At 46.7% G+C, this 13,005-nt stretch overlaps 1 protein-coding gene across 1 annotated transcript in view; it reads left to right on the plus strand.

The window, feature by feature from the left end:
- The first annotated feature begins 236 nt into the window (after positions 1 to 236).
- LOC125300813 (glypican-1-like) overlaps positions 237 to 13,005 on the plus strand; it is a 78,006-nt gene continuing 65,237 nt past the window's right edge. Inside the window, exons 1-2 of the mRNA XM_048252946.1 lie at positions 237 to 346; positions 563 to 1,063. Coding sequence (XP_048108903.1) covers positions 907 to 1,063 — 157 coding nt within the window. The 5' untranslated portion in view covers positions 237 to 346; positions 563 to 906. The remainder of the gene's footprint in view (positions 347 to 562; positions 1,064 to 13,005) is intronic.

Genomic DNA, 13,005 nt, shown 5'->3' on the forward strand with positions numbered 1-13,005 from the left:
ACTTGGCATGGCAACTATGTTTACAGCACAGGCTTCGTCAGATATCGACCTAATTTTGGATCCTATCATAAACACCATTTTTTCACAAGACCCATGAGAGTGGATTATCAGTCAGTATAATATCATCGGGACAGCTCTGGGGTCCGGTGACCGATCCCTGAGGAAAATAAAATCTTTCTCTATTGGCTAAGTCGCTGGTTTGATGCAACATCCTGTGGGGAAGCATCGCGGCAAGCGCGCATTCAGAACACAAAGTCAGTGCCCTGCAGATGGTGCTTTCTTGCCTTTCCCTCTCCGCCTCATTCGTTCTAGTGGGAGTGCAGGGGCAGCATCTCCGAATCTAACAGTAAGCTGTCTTACCGCTACAAACGTTTGCCGCGTTGGAGCAAACAGCACGAATGCGCCTTATCGGCACTACCACTTGTCGGACTTTGCTCTCCGGATCTATAATTGACATTATATAGCCTGCCTTTTTTCCTGTCGTGTTATAATGTTAATATTATTTTGTGATATGTGATAACCAGAATTCTTCAACTTGTAATTGTTGTCATTTTGTCCTCAGGTTTAAGAACATCAATCCAAAACAAGAGGACACGGACTCTGACTGCCAAGTGTTAATTGTTTCGTCCGCTGGTTACCGCAGTCTTGAGTAGAGCGGTCCCGGGAAGCTTTATTTGTCAGCGTGCACTTCAATTTCCCTGAATATTTCCGCCGAGCCAAGCTGTCAAATAAAGCTGACATTAACAAGAGAGCACTCGCTATTACGCTCATAACCTCGGAGCTTAATCACGGATAGCACCGGACGGATAGCGGTGTTGGATGTCTATCGCATGACAGGACTTCGCTAATATCACAACACCTTGCTGCAGGATTTGCACTTCGTTGTGCTGTGCTTACCTATTAAGAATGGGGATCACCGTGGTTTTTGTCCTGTGCGTCCTCACCATGCCGGTTTTCGGAGCCGGCGACGCGATCGCTAAACCCAGGAGTTGTGCGGATGTCAAGCAGTTCTACGCTGGCAAGGGTTTCAATGTTGCCGGACTTCCACAGAGCGAAATCTCCGGTAAGTGCAACTTTACTAATTGACCTGTCAGTGGACTCAACCAGGCTTTTCAAAATAAGACACATTCATAGCGTAGCCTACAGTTTCTTTTCATGTTAACCGGAATTTTAAACATCATATTTTATTTTGTACATTCGCATAGTTTGTTCGAAGGCAGGTTTGCATAGGTTTGCAACAAAGGTAAATAACATATTTTGGCTAGTGCAATTTAATTAACACACATAGATATCCGTTTTAGATTTTTACTTGGCTAGCTGGTCGGTCCAAGTACCCTACTGTATGCCATATGACGCTAATCTGTCAATAGCCTACTGTTTTACCTACTTTAAATCTGCACATCTCAAGGATATGACCTTCATCTTTGTTGTTTTCTTATTCATAAAAAGTACCATGTTAACTGACAAGAACAGACACTACAAACATTCTAATGCTGTTAACATAACCTTTAGCCTACTTCAGCTAGCCCGGTGGTTGTTGTTCAGTGTGTTAATACGCGCGGTGAAGTGTCAGTTGGCCCTGTCAGGGCCGCTGTTCATTTCTGAGACTGGCCAGAACCAGTGCGAGACACCGTCACGTCTTTTGATCTCTCAGTGTGACAGCTCAGAGATGAGGTGGAGCATAGAGTACCGGCTCGGGCTGATGTCACTGTCTGTTTTTTATAGACATGGTCGCAAATAAGGATTTACTGAAGATTACACGCATGCCTGCCTTGTAATTCTGTGGCTCATCTGGTATGATACCTTATCCTGGGTTTTTGGGTTCATAGAAAGATGAATGTGACTCAAGTTCAAGGAGCTCAACAGAAGTCCTGTTCGAGTTAGAAAAATAATGTATTTGTAAGGACCATGTGATTGGTTATACAGTCTAGCCTACTGTTGCCAAAGTTGAGTTGAGATCCATTCGTTTATATCATACCCTACATGATTCATTTTGGCAAGCGCAACCAGCTTTGTGATTCAGTATGAAATGTAAGTGTTTCATCATTATCTCGCTGCGATTGAAGCACTTTAAGTTGAAAAGTTCACTCTGAACTTAATTAGCGGCATTAAACAGTGCCATTTTCTCCTATTTCAAACTTGGCACCAAAATGAGAATCTCTCAACCAGCAACAGTGTTGTGACAATCGAGGGAAAGGGTTTTATGGCATTACAAGAGGACGGAAAATACCATTAGTCTGGAATCCCAATGCAGTGAAATGATGGCGCTTATAACTATACATCAAAGTGGCAGAGAGCGTACTGTACCGTGGTGACACATTTTAATCAGACTGATTAACAGCGTGGCATAAATCAATCATTGGCATTAATGTTGTAGCGAGACTTTTTTACGACCTCTATCCCTCTAAACGTCTCCAACAGGAGCTGTTCAAGAAACAAATGGGCCTGGTTGACAGCCTGAACGGCAATTTCTGCCTTCTAACATGGCCCATGCTAGGCTATAATTTGAGGTCGGCAGGGATATATTTCCGTGCTTTCCAAAAGAACAGAGTGTTGGCAAAGATGCCCTGTCGTGTTCCCATTCCAAGCAGATAGCCTACATACCTCCCCATGCATAAAATCGCCGAGTTCTGTGTCGAGTGCTATGAAGTTAGACGATAGATGATATATATATATATATATATATATATATATATATATATATATATATATAGAACACACACACACACATATATGTGTGTGTGTGTGTGTGTGTGTGTGCGCGTGCGTACTATTCCACTGAAGATGTGTGCGCGTGCTATTGCAGGTGGGGGTGTTACACCTTCCCGGGGCTGGACGCAAAATTCAGTAAAATGATGATCTCCCAAGTCCTCTCCTAGATAGGAGTGGTGAGTGGGTGTTGCCTGAAGACAGCCGGGAACTGTGTGGAACCGAACTCCCAGACTCATGCTAATGTTCAGAGATAAACGCAGTCTATCAGATAGCCTACACGCAGTTGAAGCTGCTGGCAGCTTTAATGGGACTAACTCATCTGTATGTTATTGTGTGAATGACATAAAAATAAAAAAAATACAGATCTTCAGAATGAGTGCCTGCTGGGCTCTAGCCTACAGCATTTACATAGTTGTTACCATAGAACCACATATTTTTACAATCTGTTATTTTGTCATGCAATTTTATTTTAGCCTATGTATGTCCATGTCTGTAGTAAATAGAGACACTTGACCTCTTTGAACCCTAACAAAGAAGGACAGCACCCCCTAGCACACAGGAGCAGTATTGGTTTGAGGGTATTGAAGAGCTTGTGAAGATAAGGTATTTGCGCTGATATGGACAGCTTGGCATTCAAGTGCCAATTAGCTTATTGACCTACACAGACAGACAATGGCGGCAGAGTCTAGGCGCTAATGATGGATGTTTCCGACTGTCCTCCACAGGCGGCTTCTGGCCTGAAGTTGTAGCACCAGACAAAGGCCCCTCATAGCCTACTGACTGAAGACAACGCATTGTGCTCTCTGCCTAATAGAGAGAAATTAGCATCCAGACAGCTTAAGTTATAAGAGCACTTTTTAGTTTGTGTTAAACTGCACTATTTTCTCTCTCTCTCTGTCTCTCTCTTTCCCTCTCTCTCCTTTCTGTGTCCATCTTCTTTTGTAAGGCTGTCTTGCAGGTGTTACCACATATTGATTTTTCTTAAATGGGGTCAGGCTATTCAGGCATGTGCAGGGAGTCTGGGTTGTTTAGCTACAGCCTTCATAGCCTAGCTCACACAGGAGCCCACACTTCTCTGGAAATGATTATCATGACACTCGCATTCACATTAGGAGAAGCCCCTGATTTATCTGATGTATCCTTTACTCACTCATCTCTGTTGTCATGAGATGGGTGTATGCATTTATTTATGTGTGTGTGTGTGTGTGTGTGTGTGTGTGGGGGGGTGGGGGTGGTGGGGGCGGTATACATGTATGCATCTGGAATGCCAGTATGGTTTCCGTCCTCAGTTTGTTCCTTGCTTCAAACACACCCATTAATTCATCTGTGTGTTAAAGTATGCGTTTGTTCCACTTCCATTTCAACACAAACACACATACTCTCTCTCACACACACACACTCACACACACACACACACACACACAGAACGTCTTTCTTTCCTTTCTCTTTCTTCTTTAAATGCTGATGCAGTAGAAAGCCCCTTGAAGCATTAAGCCGTAATCGACCTCCGGGAGAGGAGCATGAAACAGACCACATGAACAGCGTTTGAAGTCCTCTGTGGACTATGAAGCCATGTGCTGTGCGCCACATTGATGTCGGTGGTGGTGGTAAGGGGCCAGTGAGATAACATTGCGGAGGTCAACAGATGCCTCATGCTCTTATCTGTTTGCTTTTTGTTCCTCTTTGTCAGACGGCTCTTCAAACAGACAAACAGGCACTTGGAGGGAATCTTGTTCTCGCCTCACGTCACGTCACACAAAGCATACCGTTAGCTTTGTCCCCTTTTTGTCACTGCTGTTATATCTACGCTTGGCATTTTTCTGTGTTTCTGGTTTAATTTGTTGTCTTCAGGAGGTTGGTTGTGGAGCTCACTCAAGCTGGCACCTTTCTTTTTTTGCCATCCTGGCTCTCCATTTTCAAATGTCAGCGACCCTGCAGTTTAGCAGGCAGTACTGCACTACTGCTGGTCTTTGGTGTGTCTGTTGAGAACCGAAACATATCTCAGGCAAGCTACAGTACAGTTGTGAAAAACATGCCAAGTCACAGCATTTTTCCAGTCAAAAACAAAGCAACTATTCTGGTTTTGTATACCGGTAATTAGTTGACAAATCTTTTTTATATAAGAATTAGGGCTGTGAAGATTAACACGTTCATTTTGACAGGAAGGAAACTGACTGCCATGTGCACTTTGCTTTTGTGCATTTTCTTTGCCCAGACCTCTGCTATTCATGGTCGTGCCTGTGGATATCTGTGCTAAGGGAGATATGAACATCTCTGAAACGTATGGTGTCTCATTCCAGAGACCTCCCTCTCTTTGTGGCAGGTCCCGACGGAACCTCAAACATTGGACTTGGCGCATGAGCAGTCTTCTCTTTCTCCCCTTCCTCCTCCTCCTCCTCCTCCTCCTCTTCCTCCTGATTGATGTTGTGACCCAACGTGAAGAGGCATGCAGGAGTATGAAGCGTTTTCAAGGCACGCTCCTCGAGGAGGAGAGAGCTGATATTGGTCAAGGTGACCTTGGCTCCAGGAGCCGTGGCTGATTGATGTCCTCACGTGTGTGTGACAGCCTTCAGGGATGACTTGCACCAGACCCCCCCCCCCCCTCTGAAATAACTAGTGTAATGTTTCAGAGAGAGAGAGAGATAGAAAGAGATGGAGATGGAGCAGGAGGAATGCGATGGTGAAAGGGGGTCGATGTCCATGCGAGGAAATGAAAAAAGACGGAGGAGAGGGAAAACAATGATGGAGGGAGAGGAGAGAGAGAGAGAGAGAGAGAGAGAGAGAGAGAGAGAGAGAGAGAGAGACAGAGAGAGAGAGAGAGAGTTTGCATACCATATTGGCAGGGCCACGTATCAGGCTGGCTTTTGTATGGATTTAAAGGGATTTGTGGTGTGATTTGATCAATCAGTGGCAGCTGACAGGATGACGGAGGAGGTGGGGCCCAGATTTCTCCCCAGCCATCAATATTTACAGAGGCTTCAGACTTTAAGAACCCCCACCCACCCCTTTACCCCCCCTCTCCTTCCTCTGGCTCTCTCTCCCCAGCTCTGCCTGTGGATATTTCCTCTCACCCAATATAAGAGGCTTACATTGATCTTTGCTACAGTAGTATATGGAAAAGTAGTGCTTACTATATATATAGGCACAGTGCATCCAGGTAGTGACAAAGAAGAGGAAGTGTTTCAGAACTGGACACAGCCAGCTTTGACATCATAAGTCTGTGTTTTGTTATTGAAAATTTTACAATTTATTGAGAATTACATTTTATGACATGAATATGTTTTGTTTTCCAAATCTGAAGTAGCCTTCCTTCTCTGATAATATGTTCCTTGGGGATTTAACAAATTGGTGATATGGATACATATGGATGCACACACACACACACACACACACACACACACACACACACACACACACACGCACACACACACATACAAACGCGTGCACGCACTCGCACAAATACACACACAAACCCAGAGTCCGTTAGTATACTGTAAGTGTATAGATACAGACTTCTCCTCCTTTGTTCTCCTCCTCTCTTCACTAATGGGCTGACAAACTCTGGTAATTAGGTCTCTTCAGGCACACAGATGTTCTATTTTCTCCTCTGAGACCACATTGTAAGTCTGCAGTCTCTATATCTCTGAGTATGTGTGTGTGTGCGCGCGTGCGCGTGCGTGTGTGTGTGTGTGTGTTTGTGTGTATGTGCATGTATATGTGTGTGTGTGTGTTATGTTGCGGTAGGGAGTCGTTGGCTGACGAAGCACCCAGCAGCTCCTACTACCCTCCAGAGACATCTCATCATGATTCAGCAATTAAAAAGCAGTCATTTAAGAATAGTGTACTTTCATCTTTAGCTCTCCTACCTCCTCTCTGTCTTTCTTCCCTTCCGTCTTGGTTTCTATGCATCTTTTCTTCCATTTCTTTCTTTCCTCCTCCGCTCTGGTCCTTCACACGCTCTCTGATGACGGCACCCTACCTGAGCGTTCTGTCTTCTGAAGCTGTTTCCAAGGTGTCTTCAGGCATGTTTTGGCACAGTCAGCCAAATGAAGGGAGTGCTGTGTGTGTGTCTTTATGTGTGTGTGTGTGCATGTGTGACTGTGTGTGTTCGTGGTGGCCACATGTGGTGAATTCTACGCAGAAACTTTTTTTTCACACACACACACACACACACACACACACACACATACACATGCACATGCACACACTCATACTGCTCAGGTCCAATTTATGTGTCCCATGTTTGAGAACAGTCATTTGTGGTGGTTTGTGCACAGCCATCGCAAGCCTCGCTCTTTCCTCGTCGGCCGCTCCCTTTTTTAACGGCTATTTTTAACCCCAACGCTCCAATAAAAAAAGGGAGAGAGAGAAAGAAAGAGAGAGAGAGGGAGAGAGAGGGAGGAGAGAGAGAGAGAGAGAGAGATGTGCCCAGGGTTAGTCCTGCACGTCACCACCCTGCAGAGAATGTAATAGCAGGCCTGCAACCAAGGATTTGGAAAGAGGAGAGAAAGAAAGAGAGAGAGAGAGAGAAAGAGAGAGAGAATGGTAGAAGAGTAGGCAAGAGGAGAGGCGGGTAGAGAAAAGAGGAGGTGTAAGAGGGAGAGAGAAGGAGCAGGGGAGAAGTGGATATAAAGGGAGGAGAGGAGAGGAGGGAGGTGGAAGAGGGAGAGAAGAGAAGGGGGAGAAAGGAGAGGCGAGGAGGAGGAGAGGAGGATAAGGGTGGTGTTGGTGGGGGTGATGAAGGTGCTGGGAGGCCTTTGAATCCCCTGTTTGCCGAGTTTGCTTTTTATAGTTAGCGCTGTTGACTTGGTGCTGCTGCTAACAGCTTCGACATAACCTCAGGAGGCATCTCTGCAAGCCTCTTAACTAGAGCGGTCGAGGACGGAGAGAAAGACAGGCCAGAGGCAGAGAGAGAGAGAGAGAGAGAGAGAAAGAGAGAGAAGTGTACAGAACGCAGCAGCACACATATACAGTACACACATGCATATGCACTTATGTTGCGGCATACTACTGTACTGTATGTACTGTATGTACTATTTGTGCTTTTTCTTCCATTGAATTTCAGAAATGCTTAAGCTGCATTAGATGCTTTTGTCATTGCAGCAAATTGCAATTGGTAGTCAGAGAACGAGGCCACAACAGAGAGAGAGCGAGAGAGAGAGAGAGAGAGAGAGAGAGAGAGAGAGAGAGAGAGAGAGAGAGAGAGAGAGAGAGAGAGAGAGAGAGAGAGTTTCCCAAAGGTCTAGATGGAGGCAGTTTGCTAGTTGGGGGATGTTTGGGTTAGGCTGGTTGGAAACCAGCTGTTGGGAGGTAAGCGCGGCATCTGAACAAGTTTTTTGGAAAGATCTGACGCAACACAGGCATCGGCCTCATGTGATGATTACAGGCTACTTACACCAACCCTGGCAGCTCATAAACCAAAAGAAGGACTGCACTGTATACTCTCTCTCTCTCTCCCACTCTCGCTCTCTCTGTCTGTCTTTCTCTCTCTTTCTCCCCTGCCCTCTTTCCCCCTTTTCCTCTCTCTCTCTCTTTTTTCCTCTCTCTCTCTAACCCTGTGACGGCTAACAAAGGCACAGCAGTAGCTCAGTAGTGTACCGTAGAAGGATTGAATGTTGGATCATATTTTTCCACTCATCTCACTCTAAACTTGCCTCAGTCTATTGTGGCTGTCAGCTTTCTGACCTTGTTCTCGTGGAGGTATAAATATTATAGTATGAAACAATGGGATGCTCACACAGCAGAGTTGCCTCTGTCTGTGTGTGTGTGTGTGTGTGTGTGTGTGTGTGTGTGTGTGTGTGTGTGAGCTGAGCTCTGGGGCAGAGTCTCCCCCGCCTGCGTTAGCATCCATAATGTGCACAACAAGCCCTGGGAGGCCCAAACACACACACGGCTCCAGCGGTGGCTGAGGAGGCAGCCGAGCGGCTACTCTCCAGTCCTCCCTTCCTCCCTTCCTCTCCCTCTCCCTCCCTCCCTCCCTCCTTCTCTCCACCTCAGACTCACCAGCCGAGCTAGCTCAAGAGCCTGCAGTGCCTCACACTCTCTCGCTCTCTTTCACCATCTCTCTCTGCTTAATCTCTCTCTCTCCTTTATGGTTCCGCTTCTCTCTGTTGTTCATGCTATGCTGTATACCTCTCCTCCTCTTTCTTTCTTTGTTTCTTTGTTTCTTTCTTTCTTTCTTTCTTTCTTTCTTTCTTTTTTTATTTTCTTTCTTTCTTTATATCTCAGATCCAAATTCAAATTCACATACTGTAGGCACTTGTATAGCCAAAGCCGTCACACAGGAAAAGAAATCACGCCATAAGCAGGTAGAGCACACAGAGGCACAGAACACAGCACATTGCATAAGCATTTCTTTATTCCTTTGGAAGTGCAATTAAAGTGGAGGCCTGTGTGGTTTTGTGCTGTTGTGTGTTGTTTGTGAGGAGTGATGACAAACAGGACCAGTCCCACAGTCCCCCTGTCCCTACCTCTACCACCCCTACAAGCTCTCCACCCCGTCTGCCAGGCGGCCTCTCAATCCAAACAGGCTTTCCCCTGTGACATTTACCCTGGTGTATTTGCAGTTGTTAGCCTGCTGCTGGTGGTGGTAGTGGGTGAGGGGGCTTTCCCGGGGCACTTTATCGACGCGCCTCTGATTGGTGTGCAGTGATGAGATGAGCCGCGATTGATTTATAAGCGGCCATCTGACAGCCCAGCCTGATCTGAGATCAGTAGCAGCCCCAGTTAGAGCTCCAGATGACCTGCGGGCAGCAGGCTGCTGGTTTGGCCTCTCTCTCTCTCTCTCTCTCTCTCTCTCTCTCTCTCTCTCTCTCTAATACTGTGGAGATGGTGTGCAGACTTTAGTGTGAATGCTATGTCTGATCTTCAACCCCCTCTCTCACCTCGCTTTGTTTCATCAGAAGGTAGTATTTGTATTCCTCTTTTCTCTATCCCTCTCTCTCTATCAGTCCCATGAATAGTATTTTTATTTCTCTCTCTCTCTCTCTCTGGTCTGTCTGTCTGTCCTTATTCCTCCACAAGGTTGGAGGTGAGCATTAATATTCTGCACTGAGTGTGCATTAACTTTTCATTTAGATTTTAGATTGCATGTGTCTGTGTGTGTGAATGTCTGTGTGTGTGTGTGTGTGTGTGTGTGTGTGTGTGTGTGTGTGTGTGCGCGCGCACGCGCATACTTGAACGTGTGTGTGTGTGTACTAGTGCATGCATGTGTGTCTGTGTGGGTTTGTTTTTGGCTAGGTCAGGCCAACAGTTCATTTCTCCAGCACTCTATTCTAGGTCGGACTCTTCAACACAAACTGCTATGCACAGATGGCAAAGGACAGTCTGAGGGGCGAAGACACACACTCTCTGAGAGAGAATCCAACAGAGGAGGAAATGAGATGGAGAATGGGCATCTCATAGATCTGTCCCTTTCATTATTGACACATTTGGACTTTCTTCTCACAGAGGGATTAAGGGGACAAATTGGCTGGTAATTGTTTTACTTGACCAAACTCTCCAGCCAGTCACCCTTACAAGACCCAGAGGAGCGGCCTGCTCACCCAGGCAGAGTAGTGTAGGCTGGGGGATGGAGGTGTGTGTCTGCTATCTCCCCAGGACACCCAAGCGCCCCCAGCTTTCAAGAGCCTCTCTGCACACAAGAGTGAAAAGCTGTGCATAGCGACTGATAATGGACAGTTTGAGTGTGTTATCGCTGTGGAGGTGATTTAGAAATCATAATTAACATATCCCGAGGGCCTCATTTTTTGCCAGCAGCGGAAGAGAGAAAAAAGTTTGCTTAATTTAGCACTGATTTATTCGAGTGGCTGTCCAGGCGTAGCCCACTGAAAAAAAATACTTTGGCATTCATAATTCGTACACCCGTACTTCAAAAGACATCAGGATAAGTGTGTGTGTGTGTGAGTGTGTGTGCGTGCACATACGTGCGTGTGTGCGTGCATGTGTGCGTGCGTACGTACATGCGTGTGTGTGTGTGAGTGTGTGTGAGCGAGAGGCATACAGGAAAGGGAGCCTAGATGAGAGATCTGTTTTTAGTCACACTCCAAGATGGAGAATGATCCCCATTCAGCTTCTCTCCACACAAACAACTCAACCACCAGCCTGACCAATGCACATTGCCTCCTGTAGCCTGTGTGTGTGTGTGTGTGTGTGTGTGTGTGTGTGTGTGTGTGTGTGCGTGCGTGTGTGTGTGTGTGTGTGGATTGGTAATGGGGGGTATGCTGAAGGTGTCCTCTCCTTCCTCTCCACTCCTCCTCTCCTCTCCTCCCCTTTCTTCTCCTCTCCTCCTCTCCACTCCTCTCCTCCTCTCCACTCCTCTCCTCCTCCCCTCTCCACTCCTCTCCTCCTCTCCACTCCTCTCCCCTCTCCTCTCCTCTCTCCTCCTCTCCTCCTCTCCTCCTCCTCCCTCCTCTCCTCCTCCCCTCTCCTCACTCTCTCCTCCTCTCCCCTCTCCTCCTCCCTCTCCACTCCTCTCCTCCTCTCCTCTCCTCTCCTCCTCCCCTCTCCACTCTTGTCTCTGCCTGTTGAGACCATGCTCATGAATATTTCAGAGCTCTGAAACAAGCTGTGGCTTTGGGTGGAGAGGGAGGCATATGCACATGTGTGCACACACTTATATGTGTGTGTGTGTGTGTTTCACATGGTGTCTGAGATGAAGAAGGTGTGATTCTGTCTGTTGTGTGTGTCTGTGTGTGTGTGTGTGTGTGTGTGTGTGTGTGTGTGTGTGTTCAGTCCCTCTGGTATATGCTATATATACAGTATATATATATATATATATATATATATATATATATGTATACACATATACATATATATATATATATATATATATGTATATGTGTATACATTGCACAATTATACATTGTGTGTGTGTGTGTGTGTGTGTGTGTGTGTGTGTGTGTGTGTGTGTGTGTGTGTGTGAGAGAGAGTGTGTGAGAGTGTTTTTCTCATGTGTCAGAAGTTTTGTGGCTGGCTGTGGCCTGCAGCAGGGACTGGAGGTCTGCTAAAAGCCCGTAGCAGTAAATCTTTCATGGCCTGCGCACCAGCTCCCGCTCCCTCCCCCTACAACACCATCCCATTGCACTTTTAGGACGACCTGGGTTTCTAGACCGCCTGAACCGCCTGCACTCTTTCCTCAAATGCCTCTTCTCTCCTTCCCTCTCTCTCTCTCTCTTTCTCCCTTTTCCCCTCCTCCCAGGCTATATCTGCTTTCCTCCAAGTGCGCTCTCCTAACCACATCTCCCTCTCTACCGCCCCCCACACACACACACACACACACACACCCCACCCCTGTCTCTATCTCTACGGTCTCAGCTTCCTGTTGGCTAGCTGGGGCTGCCAGATAGTGCAGAGTATAATGTCCTTTGCTGTGACATGGGAGACTCTTTCCCATGATGCCGTGTTCTGTCACAGTGAGCTGCTGCTGCTGCTGCGAGGGTTCCCGAATGGACATGGACAGTGTGTGAATGTGATATCTGTCGGTGCAGTTGAGCTGAGCTGAGTTTGGTGGTGGTGGTAGCATGCAGAAGGTGTGTGTGTGTGTGTGTGTGTGTGTGTGTGTGTGTGTGTGTGTGTGTGTGTGTGTGTGTGTGTGTGTGTGTATATGTGTGTGTGTGTGTGTGTGTGTTTGCGCGAGCCCGGATGGATTTCTGTGTGGCACGGCTCTGCTAGTAGTGGGTGGAGAACGGAAGCACTGTCAGCATGCAGGATGATGGCGGGGATCAGTGTGAAAAAGGGAGATCCAACCCCACATATGCACACACACACACACACACACACACACACACACACACACACACACACACATTATATAATCTCTAAAGCGCTTCTCTTTCTCCATACTCCATACTCCATACTCCTTTCTCTCATCTCTCCTCTATAGGGTCCTGATGCACACATATCAAGCAGGTCTTAAATTTGCCCCCTCTCCCACCTCACCCCATATACCCCCAAAGCGTGTAAATTGAATTTGTCTCAGGCTGTAAAACAAGGTTGCCCCCAGCGATGTCCGTGGCCCGTGGCATCACTCAAGCAAATTGAATTGCAAATCCGCACAGGGCAGCGGAGGAGAGCCAAGACGGATGGGCCTTGGAGGTGACTAAGTGCTGCTGACATACGCTCATGATATCAGGGTGTGTGTGTGTGTGTGTGTGTGTGTGTGTGTGTGTGTGTGTGTGTGTGTGTGTGTGTGAGACTATGTTTAGAGTGTGTGTGTGCGTGTGTGTTTGTTGTGAGTGTACTGTATGTGTGTAATTATGTGTGTGTTGTGAATGTGTTTTTTCTCTGTGTTTG

This window comes from Alosa alosa, chromosome 1, assembly GCF_017589495.1.
Source record: "Alosa alosa isolate M-15738 ecotype Scorff River chromosome 1, AALO_Geno_1.1, whole genome shotgun sequence".
Taxonomy (NCBI): domain Eukaryota; kingdom Metazoa; phylum Chordata; class Actinopteri; order Clupeiformes; family Clupeidae; genus Alosa; species Alosa alosa.